Here is a 22,192-nt window from a genome sequence, read left to right as displayed (position 1 = left end):
TTTTTTTTCTTCTATAGTCTCTTTATCTTTCTGGGTATATGGCTTTTATTGTACTTCATACCTGAGGTGTGCTTGAGAATCTATAGTTATTCAGAATTGGAAAGCTCCATCAACATAAGCTAATCTCTGTGAAAAAGACCTTTTTCAGAGTACTGTAGTAGGTAGAGAAACATTTTGTTAAGGTAATTTGGGCAATGCAAGTACAGAAATATATCTGGAAAAGCTGCTCTAAGACTATTAGGTGTGCTGAAGGTTGAGGACTATTTGAGTCCTTGGAGATAATGTGTACGAATGAGCTAGCATGCCTGCATTCCAAAGCCTGCATCTGCTGTATTTAACAGCTGTAAAATTAGGGAGTTTTTTTAAGAATCTTCTTAAAACCACGGAAGCTGAATGAAGTAGATGGAGATGCACAAAAACGTCAGTTAACCAAGTGGGAATATCATCACTAACACTGTCATTTCTAAGCTGAGGCAGTTACTGGAGGATGGATTTTGCCTGCAGTTGCTGGTGTTTCTTCTATAATGTTTGTGTTCTTTTGCAACTGTTTACGTGGATATGCTTCCTTTCTGTACTTCAGTTTTGTCTGGAGCTCCTTCTTCATCAAAAGAACTGCAGAAAATAATTGCATAAAGACTTTTTTTTTTTTTTGAGTAAATTTGGGCTCTGAGCAATTGTGATACATGTTTTGCTGTGTAGACATCAGATCCTTGCAATCTTTGAGGAATTGAAAGGAGCTGGGAATAAGCAACCAGAAGGTGAAGGGAGAAGAGTTTTGCATTTTTTGTGATTGTACTAATTTAAATTTCTGACAAGGTTATGTCATAATATGGTAAATTCCTTCCCTGCAGACAAAGAAGCCTATTTCCCTTTTTTGATAAACCTAAATTTAGATCTTGGCTGATACAGTTTTTACAGCTTGTTCCTGACTAACAAAATAGTACATCTTTTTGTGCTCTTTGAAGAGACTTACATTCCTGGGAGTTTAAAAAACCAAACCAACAGAATCCCTTCAAAAAAACTTCACACATGAGAGAAGGCCTTATTCTAATTAACTTTGCAAAACAACTCAGATTCTCTAAAACTTGTACGGATGTATTGATGTAACAGAAAAACTGTTCCTATATATCATTTAGGGTAATGGAGCAGTATATTACATTAGCTGCTGTTTTCTTGAAAGCCTGAAGAGAATAAAGGATAGACTGTGAGAAGACAAATTTTATTGTTGTTTACCTTCTTCAGGGAGTAGGTTTGATGCACACATGGTACATTTTCAATGGTGTGGTGTTACCACAAGCAGTGACTGTTCTTCCCTCTATCTCCCTTACTGCATTGCCCCACTGGGGGCACAAGCACCCAAACCCTTGCACCTTGCACTCTGCCTAAGCATCAACTATGACCAAGGTGGGAGATGACTGGGTGATTCTATTTTTTCTTAATGTAGCCATGTTACATTCCAGCCACACGGAACTGATGTGGATTCTAAGGCAGAATCTTGGGTTGATGCAACAATATCAGTGACAGTTGTGATCTGTACCTTGGGGGTTCCTCTTACAGCACAGCTGAGTGTGGTGTTGTATCCCGCAATCACAGAACGGTTTACTAAAGGGTGAGTGAATTTGGGAGGTTCAGAGAAGTCATGTTCTTTGTAACTAGGTGGCTTATAAGTGGTGCCTGCAATACAAAGAAACAAAATAGTAAGAACCGTGTTCTCAGTTCTGCTGACTTGTGTACAATCTATCTGCCACTTATTTTGCCTGTATGATTTAGAGACGCTGCAAAGATTTTGGCATTTGTGTTATAACAAAGCTTTAAATACACTTCACTCTAAAACATATCTCATGTTTCATGTGTTAGTTAAGGTAAAAGGTCTTGGCAATTGTGGGTTTTCTTATTCTGTTAAAAATACGATAGCAGGGAAAAGATGCATTAAACTTTTAACCCCAGAGTGTAAATATAATCCCCCAGTTGTATTATTTTCTTAAAATGATATAGTTTAGGAAGACTCTGTGATTAAATATTTTTAACAGATATTTGTATTAGTACAGGAGGTCTGCCTAGATAGGGGTTCTTGATGCTAAAATTCTTTAGAAGTGCTAGTTACTAAATAATGAAAATGTCTTTAGTGGTGCATTTAGCAAGACTGTATTTTTCATTTGCCAGTGTATTATTTCTGGTACTTAGTGGCTTTTGTGATCTTGGTTTTGAAGAATATGTTACCTGTTTTTTGGATGTGGGCAGGATTTTTGGTGGTTGCAGCAGTTTCACTCAATCCACACAAATTTTCACTGAAGATTCGAAAAAAATACTCATTTCCCATAATCAGGTCTGACACTATACAGTTTGTGCGACGATAGTGATCAAAAACAGTATACCATTCCTGTAACAAGACTATACTGTTTAGAAAGATGTTATGAGAGGTCAGACATGGTGCTAGTTTTAGTACTGAGAGATTCTTTTTGCAACAACAAAAATACAGGTAGGCAGATAATTAACACTAACCTGTGAAATGAATATTGTGTTCCTTCCTGTGAAGATTGGCTGATCTATTTTCTTACTTTTATATTCTGGTGGGTATGATAGATGTATGAATACTTGCATTTTGAGAAAAAAATCCCACAACTCTCTACATCTTAGCCTTACTCATATCTGGGGATTCTGGTACAAGATGTGTACTCAGAATGTGGTTACTTGATGAGGACTTCTGTGGGAAAGATCTTTTCCAGTCCGACTGGCATACATACCTCTCCCAGTAGATACCTACTATGCCCAGCATCTGAGTTCAAGTCTGACTCTTCCTCCCCCCACTTCAGTTTTTTCTTGTATTTATGAAAAATACAATTTCAAATAAAGAATGTCATTTCACCTTCCAAGCAGAGATATCTGTGCAGTCGTGACCACAAGAGAGACCCTTGGTCTCTCTTACATTTTCTACTGAGTATTTTATGCAGTTCTGCACTTCACCTTTGGGAGTTTTTAATTCTTTTTTTCAATGTTTAACTGCCTCTGGTATGCCATAGGACACCCTGGACACACAAGTGAGAGTCATGGATTCAGTAATTGCCCTCAAGGCTCTATGTTTCCAGAGCAGGCAGTAGTTTAAACTCCATACAAAGTCATAGGCTGAGTGCAAGTTCTTACCATTGTCTTTTTGTCAGCTTTCTGGACCGTGTAGCCCAAGATCTGTGCATTGCCATCATCCTGGGGAGGTGTCCACTCCAGGGCTGCATTAAATCCCCAGACATCTACAAGCTTTACATTCTGAGGAGGACCAGGCTTGTCTACAGAAGAGACATGAAAAAAACCCTTAGCTTTTAGTTCAGAATCCAAGACCCTTGTCATTTCCTCCCATGCAGGGAAAAAACTAGAACTGGATAGTAGTCTATAACATTCCATAGCAACACAACTGTAAACAGAAAAGTCGGGAAATTTTCAAATACCCTCTTAATGATCTTCTGAGAGGCCTGAAAGCTACTGAGAAATAGACAACATATTAGAATTAGTAACATAGGAACCAGGCAAACTCTTTGAAATGGAATAAGAAGTTTGTGTTCATGGATGGATGTGATTAACTCTTTAAACTAGAGTTTTATTACTTACTATTTAGCTACTATTTAGCTATATTATTTACATTTAGCTACATTGATATAACCATGGTAGTGGAGTACAAATGTCTTCCAGCTGAGGTTCTGGGAATATTTCCCATTTGGGGATATACCTTACTTTTTCCTGTTGGCTCTGTGCTTGTTAGCTTGCCCACTAAGCCACATTTCTCTGTAATAACTAGAAAAAAACAAATTCTCAAAGAGATACAGACTTCTGTGTCCATTTTAATATACCTGGAAATATATAGAAAAATATATAGTATGAAATTATAATTATTTTCTTTTCTTCTTTTTAATGATCATTCATGTTTATACTGATGTCGTTTAGTCTAATGCTGTAACATTTAAATTAGATTTATTAAATAGTATTCCTGTCTGTTTTAATTCGAAGACACTGATTCACCTTTTTATATGTTAGATTGCTGCACACAGTTACAGGGCCTGTTGGGGAGGACTGGGTAGTCAATCAATTTTTTGATTGAGTGAAAAATAGTTCAAGATAATTCTACGTAGCTGAATGGAAACTGTCTCCCCTTTCTGTAGCTAAGCTGGAAAAATCAGGGAAATGTAAGAATTTGATGGATGTAGGTTTGAGATGGGCAAAGCACAAAGGAATGTAATTATAGATTGCTCCTAATTTAATTCCTTAAAGAAGGATATGCAAATCAGTAATAAATCAGCCTTTGTTGTTAGGGGAACTGTGACTTTCTATGTCAAAGCATTATGTGTTACTTCTCTTTTCACTCGCATACTTTGGAATTGAAGACTGCTTTATTATTAGGTTGGCCCCTTCTGTCCTCCTTCAAAGTGGCACCAACTAGAGCACTTCATGAAGTGTGATAAGGAATATGGAATACATCGCTCTCATTCCATTTATCATCCTCTTTCTTCCTATTTGATACTAACACTTCAGAGAAAAACCTGCCATCTTCTGTGTCTCAGCAGCTACCAAACAGGTAAAGCCTCCTTTCGTTTTCTTCCCTGTTTCTGAAGTAGGGAATTGCAATGTGTTGACAAATGAACATTGCTTATGGAGATGTGGAAATGTTACCTTGAATCACAACTGAAGAGAAAAAAATCTAGTTATGTTTCTAGATGTGTATCTTCATTACAGAGAAATCAATCCATTCTGTTTTGAAGAGAAGAATTTTTCATACTACATACCTGTGTGTGTATTTATGAAGGATAATCTTAAAAAAAAGTAGAGAGATAAATTTGCTGAAAGGATTTTTATATTCTTGATCTTTGTGGTTTGATGGAATCATGAAATCTGCAAGAATATCTATTCAAAATTCCTTTGTAGAATATTCCTTTTTCAGTACTAAACAGTTCATCTCTAGCTTGTGAACAGAGGATGGGAAAAGTTAAATCTAGTGATGCTTCTGTACCAAATTATTTTCCTCTGTAGGGTGGTGTGTTAGAGTGGGGATTTGTATTCTGAGGAAGTATTTTGTGTTACCCTTGGCACAAGCTCAACTGAGGAGTTTTGCAAACTAATGAAGTTTATAGAATGGGAAGAAGACATAAAATGTGAATTATCTTTCAAAAATAAATTATTATTTATATTTCCAAATAATACATAATGAAAAAACTATTAATTCTAGTTTAAAAAAAAATTGCACTGAAGTTTGCTTTAGTCGATAGAAGGCACAATGGAAGACAAAATTTATTGATTCATGTAGAAGGGGAAAAAATGTTGAGGGAACCATATTCTCCAGAGATGGAGATATTTTCATTATTTAAGAGCTTTCTAAAATCATTTAAAATATACTGTATTCTCATAGTAAAAGTGCATATTTTGTAAGTCTCTAGAGTAAATGGCAGCAACTGTTTTGGCAACAGGGAAAGGTGACAACAGTAACAGAAGTGTTTCCTCCTCTTTGGAACTGACATGTGACTCATCACAGCAGCAGAGCTGCTTGCCTTATTCCAAAAAAAGATAGGGGCTGAAGGCACAAATGCTACTTCTTCATCAAGTAGACATTTGCTGAGGGAAGTTAGCTGATGAGAAGACATCTCAGAAGGTCACCGATTGACTTGTTGTATCTCTGAAAGCTGGGTTGGCTTTTCAGCCTGCCATTCAACGGTACCTAAAGCATCCCTTGTAGTACAGAAAGAGTGCCTGAATTACCCATATTTCTGTCCTGCCAAAAGAATATAAAATCTGCAGAGCAAACATTGCAGTTGACAGAATTGAAAAGAGGTAGTTCTGATGACAGAATGACAAAATCAGAGCAGATGCCTTGATAGTAAAATATCTGCAAATGTTACAAGCCCTTTCTCTTCTTGGTCATGAATTACATGAAATGCACTTAATCCCTTTCAGCTGAGTAAACTGTTCAAGAATTAAAAAGTTTCATGCCTGTTCTCCAACTCTGACATGCATTAATCTGTGTGAGAAAATTAGTTGCTTTTTTTCAGCCGTTCCTTTTCTATTTGAAATAACTTTCACAATGGTACATGGATGTGTTTTTGTGACTCTCTACAGTATCAAACAATGGGTGCAAGATACTTGATACCAGGCTCCAAGAGCAGTGGCTAGAATCAAGAATCGCTAACTCGTTTCAGAAAGGTATTTTGGTATATAGTGCACTACTCCCCTTTAGCTGAGTCACAGAATGATTTGGGTTGGAAGGGACCTTAGAGATCATCTAGTTCCAAACCCCCTTTCATGGGAAGGGACGCATTCCAGTAGACCCGGTTGCTCAGATCTCCATCCAGCCTGGCCTTGAACTCTTCCATGGATGGGACATCCAGAGCTTCTCTGGGCAACCTTGGGATTATTTTGTTTTAGCTGCCATTTACTTATTTTGCTCCTGCCAAACTGCAGCCATCCTCTTGAGCAGAAGCATCTGCTGGTATTAAGACGTATTTGCTCCAATTTGTTATGCCTTTCTTGTTTGCTGTTGGCACAATCGCATACCCATTCTGCCAACATTAATTTATAAAACTGTAAGCAGAGCACAGTCAGCATCTTTCCTTCCAAAATATGAAGAGTTATGTTTAAATACTCTTTTTGTGCTAAAATACACATTCTAAAAATGTATTGATAAATTGGAGGAAATTTGTGATGACAGTGTGAAAGTGTGGGGAAAGAGAAATAAAAGCAGTTATGAAGAATGTTATATGGAGTGGTAATGAGGAGAAACAGAACAACTCTGGCTGAACATTAATGAAATCTGAGTAGGCGAGATCTCAGAACACATCTCACAAAATCCCAAGGGAAGATATGGAAATTTTGGCAATGCATTCCTTTAAAATGACACAAGAAAAGAGACTGGAAATTGTATAATAGAGAATAAGCCTCAGGCTAACTAGACACTTTTAACAGAGTAAGGCATTAAATGTGGATTTTCCAAATTCACAGGACTGTGCCTTGTAATTTCTAATTTTTGGAACAGTAGAGGTATATTATTGCAATGATTATATCTTCGCTGTCCTGTCTAATGAAAAAAAATCCAACAAATAGGAGTACAACCATTCCAAGATTTGTATTTCCTTCCTTAAGGACAATATGATATTCCTAAGAACACCAGAAATCTCAAATTCTTTCTATCCCTCTCAGCATGGTAGAAAGAAGATTGATGAGGATATCATAGATATGAAAAGATGTTTGTTTGAAAATAATCAAATGAAGAGTCTAAAACTTGAGGAAGTTAACCGAGGAGTGCGTGACTGAAGGCTACAATTGGAAAAGGTGAACGATTATTCATGGTTTTTTCTGGTACAAAACTGTATGGACATCAGAGCAAATAGATACGTGCACTTAAGCTGAAATTCCTTTCAAAAGGATATTTGGATTCTCAAACTAGACCTGGATTAAAACAGACTGGATAAAATCATGCAAGAAAAGAAATACCTGAAGAGCTATGGAACACACAGAAAATCCCTCCTCCTCTGAAAGTCTCTAGGACACAGACAATTTCAAGCTGGGAAAATATCGCAGGAAAATAAAGTGACGTGCTAGCCCTGCTCTGAACTTTGTCCTAGTCATCTGCAATCAACCATTGACAGAGAAGGTATTCTGTGGTAATTGGATCCTTGGCTTGCCTCAGTCTGGCCACCGTTTTGAACAATCTACTTGGTTGTGATGTTGTCAGGTTCTTACCTATGATTTGTATTGTTACTGCAACTTTATCAGTCATGTTTTCTATTTGAAGAGTGACTTCATATGCTCCTGAGTGATGAAGCTCTGCCTTTCTGATGAAAAGAATTGTGTCCGTGTTGCTGTTCCGAATTCCCACATCTTTGGAGTCCAGAGTTTGACCATCTTTCAACCAAGTGATTTTGGGCCTTGGTTTACCCTGAAGAGAAAAAAAAGTTTGTTTTTTTGGGAGGAGGGGGGCGCTGTAATAGATTTACTTTTTTTTCTGTTAGTGATCTATAAATCTAGAAAGCCTAATGTAATATGCAGAGTTGAGACAGTAAGCTCTCTAAATACTTTACAATTCCTGTTTTCTTGCAGATGAATATTTGCTCCCATCTGTGTGGTTTAGTGACACCATGCTCTGAGGATGCCATTTAGTTAGAGGCTGAAATTATATTGAGAATAAATTCAGGAACAATATATTTGTGCTGATCTAGTACTCTTTCCCAGGCATCAGTGAAGCCACCAGGTGATGTGGCTTGTTCTGGTTGGTATTAGCAGAAGTCTCATAGATCTGAGTTTATTAGCTCTGCCCCCTTTCTCCTCCCTTTCTTAAAGCTTTTAATTCTCTGTCCCCAGGCATTTTTAAGATATTTTGAAAAATTATTATCATTTTGAAATCTCGGGATGTGAAACTTACTGTACAATTCTTTCTGCATTGAAAAGTTTTTTTGGTGACTGTCAACCTAAGCAGTCAGTGTTGCTACACCCATGGAAGATGTGGAATCAGTGAGGTATCATTACCTTACATCACTGTCACTCAGCTGTTTCCAGGAAAAATGGTAGATAATATTTAGTTCTTCTTAGTTGTTAGAGTGCCACTTCCACAATACAGCTCCAAACCAAGAATTCCAAGAAAACAGGAAATGGCCATATCATATTTATTAAGTGTATTAATCTAACAAAAAAAAACTTAGTGGGTTTTTTTAAGTTTCTGCCAGATTACCCTGGTGAAACAGTGCAGCACAGGCCTGGAGCAGTTCAAACAGGTGGGGAGGGAAAGTGAGACCTTCCAAGACAGCAGTCAGCTCTGCTTAGGCTGCCCTGAAGTCTGAGGCACTGAAGTCAGGACACTGCCTTCAGTAAAGAGCAGAGAAAGCAGCTCCAGAAAGCTTCTCAGTCTACTGGGTGTCTGGAACATACTCTGAAAGACTGTATCCCTTTCCTTAGCCTACAAAGGGAGATTAAGATACCCAGATTGGTGCCTAAAGGCAGAATAATAATGAATCTTTGTGCATTGCTATACCTTTATTTCAAGTTTCTCTGGTATTTGTTCAGAAAGTCTGTGTAGTATAATTTCTTTCTCAGTGGTATTAAAAAACCCACTTCATCTTTTATAAGATTCAGGCCAAGATCTGTTCAAAATTATACTTAAAGGACTTCTAAAACTCCTAGAAACTGCTATTTGTTCATAGATGTTCTTTTCTCGGGCATCTAACTCGTCAGATATATTTTAATTTATTTTACATCAGGGCTAATTATAAACCTTGAACAAGAAATGCTTTTGGATCTTCCATTTTACCTATCTGGTAAATAATTTTCTTACAGCTTTCTGCCAAGGAACATATCAGAAGCACCTCAGGCCTGTAGCTCTGAAATAATAGATAAAAAATAATTTTGTCCAATTCCAATGTACTTTTACCCTGGTCTCATTTCATAGAACCCTTACAAAGAACTATTACAGCTATAACAAAAATGTATTAGAGGAAGAGGTGGCTTCCTTTCTTCAGTTAGAAGATCTGTTGGAAATTCTTGAACAAGTAAAAGGGTTTGGGTTGTTCTGTGTTTTATTTTCCATATCCATGTCTTATTATCAGTGAACTTGACAAGAATTGTCTCTATATGTGTATATTTTAAAATTATATGAAGATTCTGCTTGAAAAATTTGGCTAGGGAAATGCTTTCAAAATAAAAATAGTTTGCTTAAGATGGTGTGTTTATATGGGCATTTTATTTAAATTTCTAGTTTGTCAAGACAAATACTTGGCAGGTTTTCAAGCTGGTTACAAGATCATTAGTGTTAGTGTTCTAGTGTGGTTGATCAGATATATTCAGTCACAACACCTCTTTTTTTATGTGCTATGAGTGCCAATGAAAGATTGCAAATGTTCAAAGTGTTGGTTTTCATATACTCTTATATTTATAGACTGTGAAAAGCACAAACAGATAGAAAGCATGTTCCTAATACATATGTCAGAGGATTGGATTTCTGCAATGTGTAATAGATAATCTGAGAGAGAACAGTGAGTGACAGAGTGGCTAAATAGCACACCAGGGAAACTTTAGGGAGTTCACAGCCAGGGAAAAATGAATTTAAATGCACTTAGATGTTTATTCACACATATATGATGGGTAAGAATGCTGCTCAGTAATACTGTGAATTTTATCCTCTAGTAGCATATAGTATCCCTTCAATCATAGGCTCCTGTAGTTAATTTTGAAGGAAGAGCGTGTTGATTCCCTTCCTTTCAGCAGAATGTCCCACCTGCTTAATGCACTCAACAGAAAAAGGCTTAGTAACAATGTTATACTCTCTTTTCTGTATGTTTTGAACTTAAGATTTTCAGATTTGCAAATAGCATTAAACCCAGGATACCTTGACACAGAATTTCACAGTAGTGACCACAGAGGTCACTGGTAAGATTGCAGAGAAACTGCAAATGGTAGAAGACACTGGCTTCCAATTTTGTTAGATAATAGATAATTGTATCTACTTGAAGTCTTTTTTTCTTCAATAGAAATGGCCAGTGACTTAATTTTTTAAAAAATGTAAAGGGTTCTTTTTGATTTTTTTTTTTTTTGGGTGGGGGGGAAAGATCATCAGTTTTACATGTTCTAAATAGCCAGAGCAACAATTCTTAGTACTGCAAAAGCTGCAAGTCAACACTATGACAAACTGAAAACTCTCAGAAAATACTCTTGAATTGAAGTCCTCTAGCTTTTTTATTTTCAGAGTAAAATCTGGTGTAGATGGATAGATCTTGACATTTTTTGTTAGCCTTATCTTTTAGGTGACTAGAGTTTATACCAGCACATGATTTGTCAGTCAAACATCTTTTGAATCAGTTTGGTTCAATTTGGCCAAATTTGGCAGAGCACTAGAAATCTCTTAGCTTAGCACAGTTCTGTGAAAAACTGCCAGGGTGAAATACCAAAACACCAGTTCGTGACCCCATGGAGGAAAATTCAGGGAAGGTGTGGTCTTTATCCATTTTGTTTGGCAACAGCTGAATGATCAGACAGGATTAATGAACCTCTGTTCATTAATGCTAATGAACTCAAATAATGCAGGTATGCAATTCAAGACAGTTACTCCATGTATGGGTTTGCAGACGTGTACTGATTAGACAAATCTTTGTGAAAAAGCAACTTTTCATGTAACCCAGTAACCACAGGGCAGAAAGACATGTACATTTAAGTTTACATAGATTTTATTCTGATAGATTTCTTTTTTCATGTTGGTACTGCTCAAACAAAAGAATATAGGTGATGTGTGCATATATGCCTCCCTCGCTGAAAAAACCTTTTGTGTGCCTCCAGTGTCTTTTATATGAGAATTTCAAAACTCTTCAGCTAAACTATTATGCTTTCATAAATGTCAAACCTGGACAGTAGAGAAATTTTAGTGTCTTGAAATTTTAAATGAGGACTTGATTAAATGATAATTTATTGAGGATATCTCTGTCAGAGCCAGAATCTGTAAGATACAATTTCTTTTGCTATGTTTCACTTAGAAAGCCTTTTCTTCACAAACACCAATTCCCCTGTATTGATTATTAGAATCTTACATTTGAAAAAATGCTTGTGGTGCTTTTTGAATAGTCAGATAGTTGCCAATACAGAGTAATTGGTCAGGTCAGTCTTTGTGTACATTTTAGCAATTCTGTGCATGCCACAGTGACATATGTAGTTACATACATGCATCCTTGATAATCCTCATCATGCTGTATTTTTTACACCTTCAGCTCATGTAAAGTAATGCCCAAGCTGTTCTTTGTATACACACACAAAGACTACACAGGGCCAACTGTGATCTTCTGTTTATATGCAAACTCTAATTTTTGTACTCAGCCTTTCAGAAATTACCATACATACTTTTTGCAAAGAAGCTGCCCAGTAGCATCATGAACCTTGGTCCTAGAAGAGCAGTTAGTTGAATTCATACATTTTTGGCTACTTCTCTCAAAGGTGCATCCTGTGCTCAATAAGCAAGAATGAGCTTGCACTTACTTACACTACTTACTTTTTCTTCTTCCCCAAAAGGAGGGATTTAGGAAGAAACTCTGACTGTAAAAAAATTATGACTGAAAAAAGAGTGATTCCCTCTCCTTCCTCAAATGTTTGAGAGGGTTTCCTGAATCATCAGCTGTGCTGATGTAATACTGCTTAAGCAATGAAGCAATGGGAACTTGCACAAGGGAAACTAGTTAAGTAATGATAAATAACCATGACAAAATAGAAGCAGATACATACCTGAAAAGGGATCACAATATTGATTGTCTCACCCACTTTCTTCACCAGAGTCTGTCTGAGATGACGTGGGAGCCAGAATTTGGGACGCTCTGCAGTTAAGCATTAACATATTAAATACATAGCTTTTGATAATTTGCAACATTACTTATAGCACAAATTAGGCAAAACACTGAAGAAACTTGGATAACTGCATGCATAAGAAAATTAGGGAAACACTGTTTATACTTTTAGCCAGTAGCTCCTTCTCTAAGTAGTTTCAACTGTATTTGTCTGGGTAAAAATTTAGTATCAAGTCTCAGTTGTATATCTACAATTGAGCATGTTTCAGTGACAGCTGGATTTGTGAAACTGCATCGCATCTGAAATGCCAAATTCAGGTGACTTCTGTTGGATGTAAACCTTCTATGGGGACTTTGTTTCTCTCGAGAACTTCTCCAGTTCAGTAGAAAGGATGGGACAAAGGATATATTGGAGTAAAAGAGTGATTATAAGTTATGATTTATCTATTGCTATCTTGATACACCAGCTCCTTGTAAATTGCCTTTTGGAGATATGTAAAGCAGAGCAACTGATGGATTTCCTTTATCTTCCTACTGTCATTCAGTTCAAGTTCTTTCTTTAAGATAGTGGAGTCTTATTGTAGCTTACTTTTTTCACTAAGAAAAGAAGTACCTTACTGCATGTTTTTTCATCTAGCCTCTGCTTTCCTCTACCTCACTGGAAAGCTTTCTACGTTCTCCATGTGATACTTATTCTTTTCCCTGTCATTTACAGAAAGAGTTTCTTAAGATTCTTGGAATGTCTGTCTTCGTGACCATTTGGTATTGAGATGCATTACAACTTCGTTTCATTTACACTGGCTCATTTTACTGTTAGTGAGACTCTGGCAGACACTTTGTGCAAGCCAAGCTTGAGGAATCCACTATTAACAGCTCTTGATGTCTTTTGGACTCCAGTCAAATGAATGAAAATCTACTGCTGTTGGGTGATACACAGGGTGTTAATTAATAATCTGGGACAATGAAGTAAATAGATCTCTTGCATTTTGCAAGTAATTTTGCAGTAATATAACAGCTTTTTGAGCAGAGAGGTAAATATTAAAAAATATATTTCTTAAATGCTGACAGTGCCATTGCAAGAGGTGAAATGTGCGCATTTTGAAAGTCAGAAGAAGGATTTTATTTTAAAAACTATACTTTAGAAAAATAAGACCTGTGCATTATAGTGATGTTCTCAGAATCAGAAGATACTGGGCACCTCATCAAAGTGAAAGAACTGTTTGCATGTTATTCTTAGATGAAGGCAGAATTTTGACCAGAGGAAATAAATGAATAAGATTTATTCAGCATAGATACTCACGCAGGATCTCTTGAACAGTAACGGGCTCTTTTATTATTGCTGCTCCACTCTCACCAGCCAAGTTTACGGCCTTTATACGGAAATAAAGTTTGTCCCCTGTGACCAGGTCTTTAATCAGTGCTGATGTGCGCTCAGTTAGGCCAGAAAGTGCAGGAATCCATTCTGTAGCTGCAAGTACAGTATTTGCATATTGTAACAATACATTGTTTTTCCAAACTAATGCCTTGTTTGCAATTGAAAGTAAATTTGTTTTAGCGTAAAATGAATTTAAATTGCAACACCACACTTCAAAGGGAATAAAATAAGTTGCAATAAGAACTCTGGATCTAGTAGATGTGTTTACACATGAGTTTAAGGAATTTCTACACTTTGTTATTCAAAATAGCTAAGGGAATCATCTTTGTGTAGTTCCTTTTGTAGTTCTGTTTTATAGAGCATAGAGCTGTGTGACTTCTTAACATTTATTTTCATTACAAAGGAGGAGGGAGAATTTTGGAAGTAGTTTTAGTAAGAAAGTGAAGCCTTAGTGTAATTTTTTTTCTTGAAATAAATATATCTCCTGTGGATGTCAAAACAGATTGATAAGAGCCACATATGCTGAAAACAATAATCGAGTACATAATTGTTGAAATTTATTATTTAGTCTCAATTGTCACCATAGAACCGAATTCTTTGTGCTTCCTTAGTTACTCTAATGCACAAAAAAATGACTGAAAAAATCATTCTTCTATGACAATGACATAGAGATTCTGGTAATTCCTTAATGATGTTTCATTAAAGACTATAAATTATTTCTGGATAAATTATACCCTGTAAACTCCCTTGTTTAGATTATATGGCAATCAAACATAGTATCAGGGAAAATTTCATTTTTAAAGTTACTATAAATTTGTTGTTTGACTTTTATGACAAATGTTATATTGTAGCATCACAGTACATAGAGTGTTGTAGATACGGTGCTGTTACACTCTTTATTATCAGCACAAGTATTAAATGAGGTAAGGTAACAGTTACTCTAAAGTTTGACTGGTGTTATCACTGTCATGTTATTATGTTGGTTTTAAGGAATATGCTATTCATGAATGATACAAAAGTGTAGTAATGACTATAGAACAACAAGATATTTTTGTATTATTTATCTGTATTAAAGTTTGTGATGATTGTGAAGATGACATTATGGTTGATGTGGCTTTCATGGTTTTACAGTCACATCGTAGTAAGTATGGTGATGGCTGGCAAGGATGTTAGACAGATTTGAGCTCAAATTTAATCATACTGGGCATGGTTAGGTTAGTGGTATATTGCAGTGAAATTTATTGCAATTGCAGTACTTTTAAAACTTTCAGTTGCTGCTGCCTAGTACTCATCTTACTTACATCCATCTTTGCAGTATTCCACAATATAACCGTCTAATCCTCCGGCTCCAATCCGCTCAGGAGGCCTCCACTTCAAGGAAACAGTGCTGTCAGAAACATCCTCCACTGTAAAGTGGGTTGGTTCACTTGGAGGAGCTGTAAGGAAATATATAGAAGTAGATTCTGAGAAATAACAATATTACTAGAGAATTCAAAGGCTATACAAGGAGTGATTAACAGCTGATTTATATACCACTGTCTGTTTTTAATGAAATAAATCTAGCTGAAGCTCAGTTGTAAAGTGTAATTCCTAATACTTCATTTAACAGAAGCACAGCATAGTATTCCTATAACAGGAAGGGGAACAAGAGGCTAAGATGGTAGTTCCTGTTCACAGGTTCTCCCTTATGAGAAAAGCTACAGAAAAAAGACTTGTAGAAGGGAGTTAAATTGTCATCAGAAGCCTGCAGAAAAGTTTAGAAATAAAAATACATACAATTTGTATTCTGTACTTACACCCTGAATGTAATTGGACAAAATTCACACAGTCAGAGGATCAAATTCATCACTGGCTAAATTTGACTTTACTAATTTTCCTTAACAGTGGAGAAAATCACCAAAAGTTACAATTACATATTTACAGAAACACTAGTCCTGATTTATACATTTGCAACAGATACATACTTGAGAAAAATATTTTGAAGAATTTTAATTTGATTTAGATATAGATTTTTCATATCTCTTCAGAATGGGTGTATTGTGGCTGTTTATAAATCCATAGCTCAGAAAGACCACTAGCTAAATGCAGTCATCTTCAGCATGACTATTGTCTACTAATGGAAAAAACAATCAAGAAAAACCCTAACTTTAAAATTCAAAATATACACAAGTTCTACTATGAAATAAATTATTCCAAAAAGCAAACAGAAGGATAATTTTTTCAAAATAACATTGAGATTTCAGGACCATGAAACTTAGTATACATGGCATAAGAGCAATCGTGTTAAAGAAAGGTATATTTGGCATAAACTGAACATCTTTTGAATATGCATAATAGGTTTTACAAAGTAAGTTATATACAGGTTTATAAATTTTGAAACTGATTGAAATTAACCTTAGTTCCAAAGTTATCATAAAAAAAAAAAAAAAAAAAAAAAAAAAAAAAACCACACCAAAAAACCAATCCAACCAAACCGACACCAGAAAACAGAAATACCCAGTTTCATTTCTGTAACTGTGTCAAAAATTCTCATATTCACATGGTAGCAAGGACAGCACACAGGAGGCAAATGCAGTTGGGAGCATACACAACCACACAGTACACGATCGAAACCCCAAACCTCTTCTCTGAAGCAGTAAGTGTGAACTTTATCCTTAATCAAGTAAAACTCTGCCTATCCCATGAAAACTTTGGACCTTTTTTTTCAGTAGCTCCACTTGATGGTTCTTGTTTGGCCTCTTTTGTTGCAGACCAGCCGTTGTGTGTCTGAAATCCAGAATTATGAGACCCTTCTTGCAGTTCAGCATTTCCTTCTGACTCCTTCACTGCATCATCTGCTTTTACATTATCTCCTTCAGCAGGCTGTCCCCCTTCACTGATATTGGTAGATTTAGCAACTCTAGTCATTTTAATCTCCCGCTATTTGTATTTTTGTGGGTCTTCTCCCTAAAGGTCTTAGCAGGCAGGCTTCCTGAGGACTCCTTTAGTTTGCTCAGGGACTGCAGGAGACACCGCACTGCTGTGTTAGGAAGAATTATTTATAGAAAATCATTCCTCAAATATTTTCTTAATCAGCTATCCTTTTAGCTGTGGAGAGGGCTGGGATTAAGGGAGTACTGGGTGGGATACTGTGATATTTGCACCCATAAGGGAACAAGAGAAGCTGAGAGGGACAGGGAAATTTCTGTCAATTAGTTCTCCTACTTTCCAGATCCAGCTTGACTGTCACACTTCTAATTATAACAACTAAAAATTCATCAGCAATTTCATGAAACTGGAACCTCTGTGCTCTTCAGGAAGAGGAATGAGAGATAGAGAAGAGGAAGATTACAAAGGAAAAGGTTGATTAAATATAGAACATAGAGGTGGTTGATAGCCTCTTTCTAAACACATTCTTTTTAGCTATAAGAGCAGTTGAAGAGAAGAAAGAGGCGAAAATTATCCCATCTTGATTTTGTTCTAGAAATAACCTGGAGTTGCAAAACTCACCAATTGGCATGAAGGGTTTTGAGGCAGGGCTTGGCCGGGACATGCCAATAGAATTCACAGCATAAATCCGCATCTCATAAACTACTCCTTCAATCATTCGCTTGGCTTCATAGGTCAGCTCTTTTAAAAGGTCAAAGTTCAGCCTCATCCATCGATAGCTCTTCTTCTTCTTTCTTTCTAAAATATAGCCTGGAAAAGATAGCTGTTATGATGTAAAAGAACTGCAAATTGTTATCTCACATGCAGGAAAAAAAAAAAAACAACCTTGTAAGTGAATAAGAAATTGCCTGGAAAATTATAAGATGAAGTATAGAGTTAAAAAATTAATTTTTTCTTGTATTCTGCTGCAATTCACTAATCTTGACTGACAGCACGAATCCCAAAAATTAGAAAAACAGTTTGACAATTCCTTTTTTTTTAATTTGAATGTTTTATCCAACAACTAATGCTAGATCTTTGTGTTCATTGCTAGATGGTGGAATTGCGGAGTGCAGAGTGCTTGCCAGGCTGGGCAGATCCCAGCTTGCTTCAGCCCTACAGTGGAGTAAGACATGGCCTCTCACCATTTTTCTTGTTCTTAGTACATCTCCCTCACACACTCGACATCTACAGCCTTTCCCACACTACCATGCTGTTTTTCAGAATCACTAAAGCTGGATTATGAGTTTAAAAGATAAACTTCTCATTTCCCACAGCTAACAATGGAATCTGTGATTCCTGATGCTTAATATGGAGGATGGTTGTATATCACATTGGAAACATGCATATAAGATATTTTCCAGTTGACCTGCTACAAAGGACTGATCAACTGTTTCTTTCCATCCAGCTGTATTAAATTTCTGCTGCTTCTCTCTGTTGCAGATAGCGTGACTGGATGTGACCCATGTAGGCTTCTTTTAAACAAACTTTGCCTTGAAAGCTCTTCATCTTTTAACTACAGAATGAATAATTGGGGCACACTCTGAATACTCATTTACATGTGCCATGTATTTGTGTATATTGTATATCTGTTTCTACCCATAGGCTGCAGAGGTCTGTACAGATGTCTGTAACTGCAGTCAGCTACCACAGCATAAGTCTAAAGCAAGGACTTATGAATTAAGCTGTGTAGGGGAGTGATTCAATCCCTGCTGCTCACCAAGGTCATGGCTATCAACCTTGCAAAAGTCCCTTGGGTATACCTGGGAAGTAAGATTCACATTTAGGGTGTCTAAAGGGAGGCAGCACATTTGCTGACAGTGCTGTACACACAGACACCGTTCATCAGCGGCCTTTCCTGTCTGTGTTGAAGTGCAAGAAGAGCAAGGGACCCTACATAATGTTTTGGGAAATGAGTGGTGGAAGTACCTTTAAGCTGACAGGTTTTATTATCACTTCTAATGCATAAAGTTACTCCTGGCATGCTTGTTTTCAGTAGCTTTTAAACAGAGTTAAAAGCTATAAGCAAAGAACTTATGATCCCTTTGATATGTTCCTGGTTTTTTCTCTCTTCACCAGGGTCTGTGAGACTGAGAGAAGTTTCATCAGCTTAGTCTCTGTTTTTCTACCATTTTAGATAAGCGGTTTCCTGTCAGAATGGAGACATTTCTTTACTGTGGCATACCAGAACTGCACTTAAAAAAAAAGGCAAAAAGGAGGAAAAATGACAATACTGGTAGTATTGGCGACATTTGGTAAAACAGATTATTTCCCCAAATGCACAGAATGTGTGAGAGATAAAGATACTGTTTTAGTAATATGAAAATCACACAAAACCCCATGAAAGGTGAAGATGGGGTATGAATTTCTTTTTTATATCTGTTCTGCCTACAATGCCATCTGTATCAATTATGAAAACAGATAAGAATGCAAAGGCCTTTCCCCCCCCCCCCCCCCCCGCCTTTTTAAAGTGCTTTCAAAGCTATGTTTGAATGGATAGTGCTGCACCTTGGCTTTTCCTCTCCACCCACTGCCCTGGCCCCAACACTGCTGCAGGAGTTTTGTTGTAGCTCTATTAGTAGTGGAGTCCTGTACTGACTGAAGAAAACCCCTCAGGTAGTGCAAAGGGTCATTAGTGGAACATTAACAAAATAATTCATTTGACAGTGGAAACAAAACAAAAAACTTTCTAAAATACTACTCTGAAAACTCTACAAAACAAAATTATGGACTTTGCATAGTCAGTGAGGTGGGGGTTGGCTGTGGTAACGGGACAGCTGTTGGCACGTGTCTTTGCATATAATAGTTTAAATTGCTAACTTCTTGCTTGCTTCTGGTCAGAACAGATGAGATCACAAAGGTCTGGACTGGCCTACCAGTACCTTGTCTGTTCCTGCACAGATAAATTCTGTTGAATTAAATGAGACTGATCTTGTGGAAATTATTGAAGTACAAACGTCCAAAAGCAAATGCAAACTCCTCTCTTTCAGATAATATGCAGGGGATTAAAAGAATTTTAGAGCATTTCTATACCTGACATCTCCGTGGAAGTTCATATAGCTTTCAGTGTATTTTTTTTAAAGAAACTAAGACATCTTTATTAAACAAATTGCTAGATATGGACTGCAGAGGGACTTTTTTTCCCTAAAATTGTTCAAGATCCTGCATTATTTATTTCTCTTCTGAGGATCACAGAGAGTGTTGTCTAAAACCCACCATGCTCTGAGCAGAACTTAAAATAGTGTCAGTGATATTCTTGATTGTACCTGCTCATTTCCTGCATTACACGATAACTTTGCAATCTAGTTTTAGTACAGATTTTAAGGTCCTTAAAATGACTGAAAAGTGTTTAATGACCCATTGTTTTGTATGAAATAGAATTATGAAGTAGTTTTCCACTAAAAAACATGTATTGTGTGAGTTGAGATTGCAGATGTCTGGAGTTGATGACTGAGGTGGCCAGAGATCTGTTTGATATTTGATAGGTAAGTACAAAGGCCTACATACTGACCTAAAATTTTGGTCTTGAATGAGAATGTTTAGCTTTAACTATTTTTAATGTTACCTTCTTGTGCTGTGGTAACTTATTCACTGAAATACTTCTCTGATTCAAACAGCGCGGGTAGGGGGCACTGTCTCCTCAAAATTGAAGAGCCAGAACCCAGACTGCTTTGAAGGTTCAACATATCAGAGTCTTTAGTATCTGAGGGTCAGCCTTCCTAGAGTGAGTAAACATGGAGAATCCTTCTGTGCCACTTTAAAGGAGCAGCAAAAAAAATACAGGCAAAGCTGCAGGGGACTTTATATTTTAGGACTTCTTACCAAGTACTGGTTGCCCACCATCATATTTAGGGGGTTGCCACTGCACAGTACAGTAATCTTCTCCAATGTTGCTGATTGTGGGAGCTTCCGGAGGGTCAGGAACATCTGAAGAAAGTATGAGAATGAATGAGAGTTGTTATTTTTTCAATTTCTTTATAAAAGTTAAATTAAATATTTTTCTTTAACACTTATTTTTTCCTGTATGGCATTGATCCAGTCACTAGTGGTTTCCCCAGAAGTCAGAGTTGGGCCCAGTCCTGTTTAATATCTTTATTGATGATCTGAATGAGGGAATTGAATCTATCATTAGCAAATTCACAGACAACACCAAGTTGGGAGGGGTGCTGATCTGCTGGAAAGTAGGAAGGCCCTGCAGAAAGATCAGGACAGGCTGGATTTATGGGCTGAGACTGACAGCAGTTCATTAAGACCAAGTGTGGGCTCCAACACTTTGGCCACCAGAACCCCATACGACATTATAGGCTTAGGGGAAAAGTGGTTGGAAAGTGGACAAGTGAAAAAGAACCTGTAGGTGCTGATTGACAGCAACTGAACATGAGCCAGCAGTGTGCCCAGGTGACCAAAAAGGCCAGTGGCATCCTGGCCTGTATCAGGAACAGTGTGGCCAGCAGGACCAGGGAAGTGATCCTTCCCCTGTACTCGGCACCGGTGAGGCTGCACCTTGAATCCTGTGTCCAGCTCTGGGCCCCTCAACTCAGGAAGGATATTGAGATACTGGAGTGGGTTCAGAGAAAGGCAATGAAGATGGTGAAGGATCTGGAGCCCAGGTCCTGTGAGGAGCAGCTGAGGGAACTGGGGGTGTTCAACCTGGAGAAAAGGAGGCTCAGGGGTGACCTCATCACTCTCTACAACTACCTGAAAGGAGACTGCAGCCAGGTGGGGGTCAGCCTCTTCTCCCAGATAACTAGCAACAGGACAAGAGGACGTAGTCTCAGGCTGCTCCAAGGGAGGTTTAGGTTGGACATTCAGAAGAAATTCTTCACAGAAAGGGTGGTTAGATTTTGGAGTGGGCTGCCCAGGGAGGTAGTGTAGTTACCCTCCCTGGAGGTGTTTAAGGAAAGACTGGATGTGGCACTTGGTGCCGTGGTCTAGTTGACAAGGTGGTGTTGGGTCATAGATTGGACTTGATGATTGTAGGTTGGACTCGAGGTCTTTTCCAGTCTAATTGATTCTGTGATTCTGAGTTTCAGCTTTGTCAGATAGCAACAGTAGGTACAACTGAGAATGTATCAACTTAGTCTGAAGCGAATCCTGCTCTTTGGTGCTTCTGTGCTAGGCTGGTTTCCTTTAAATACCACTGATTATCCAGCTCTCTTTTTCTTCCCAGATTTAATAAACTTTTTGCGAAAATATAAGGCAGTGAGGTAATTCTGCTCTGTAAAATGAGGCTTGCTCCAGGGTTTCTTATTTTCTCTAGAATAAATGTTATATAATACAATGCCTGCATGTCTCACATATTTTGGCACTTTGGGGATATTCATAGTAAATATGCTGACTTCGTATTAATAAAATAAGGAAGGAGACAGCATTCACCAAGCAATTCTAAATTTTAACACTGTAGGTGCAAGTAATTTTGTCATTTCTAATTTGCTTATAACCCAGCCTTTTGTTATGTGCACCAGGGTATCAGCAAATTAAATATTATGAATAATTTTTAGAAATTACTGACTCAAAATCATATTCCTCCCAGCTCTTCTGTGACTCATTGAAGAGTCTGTCAATCGGTTTATCTTCTATCAGGTACATAATGTTTCCTTATTCCATTAACCATTTACTGTTTATA

The 22,192-nt window shown here is 37.3% G+C and overlaps 1 protein-coding gene across 1 annotated transcript in view; it reads right to left on the bottom strand.

The window, feature by feature from the left end:
• The window catches only part of MYBPC3 (myosin binding protein C, cardiac), a 62,176-nt gene that overhangs the window by 3,355 nt on the left and 36,629 nt on the right, over positions 1-22,192 (bottom strand). Inside the window, exons 24-32 of the mRNA XM_027886511.1 lie at positions 20,389-20,493; positions 17,149-17,337; positions 14,961-15,095; positions 13,585-13,752; positions 12,226-12,314; positions 7,714-7,909; positions 3,142-3,281; positions 2,221-2,380; positions 1,538-1,674 (exon numbers count right to left, since the gene is read on the bottom strand). Coding sequence (XP_027742312.1) covers positions 1,538-1,674; positions 2,221-2,380; positions 3,142-3,281; positions 7,714-7,909; positions 12,226-12,314; positions 13,585-13,752; positions 14,961-15,095; positions 17,149-17,337; positions 20,389-20,493 — 1,319 coding nt within the window. The remainder of the gene's footprint in view (positions 1-1,537; positions 1,675-2,220; positions 2,381-3,141; positions 3,282-7,713; positions 7,910-12,225; positions 12,315-13,584; positions 13,753-14,960; positions 15,096-17,148; positions 17,338-20,388; positions 20,494-22,192) is intronic.

The sequence above is a fragment of the Empidonax traillii genome, unplaced genomic scaffold (genome assembly GCF_003031625.1).
Source record: "Empidonax traillii isolate 1590-97213 ecotype Southwest subspecies unplaced genomic scaffold, ASM303162v1 scaffold11:size2795301, whole genome shotgun sequence".
Lineage (NCBI taxonomy): Eukaryota > Metazoa > Chordata > Aves > Passeriformes > Tyrannidae > Empidonax > Empidonax traillii.
The sequence above is the reverse complement of the archived record's forward strand: the minus strand, read 5'-3'. Positions and strand labels throughout refer to the sequence as shown.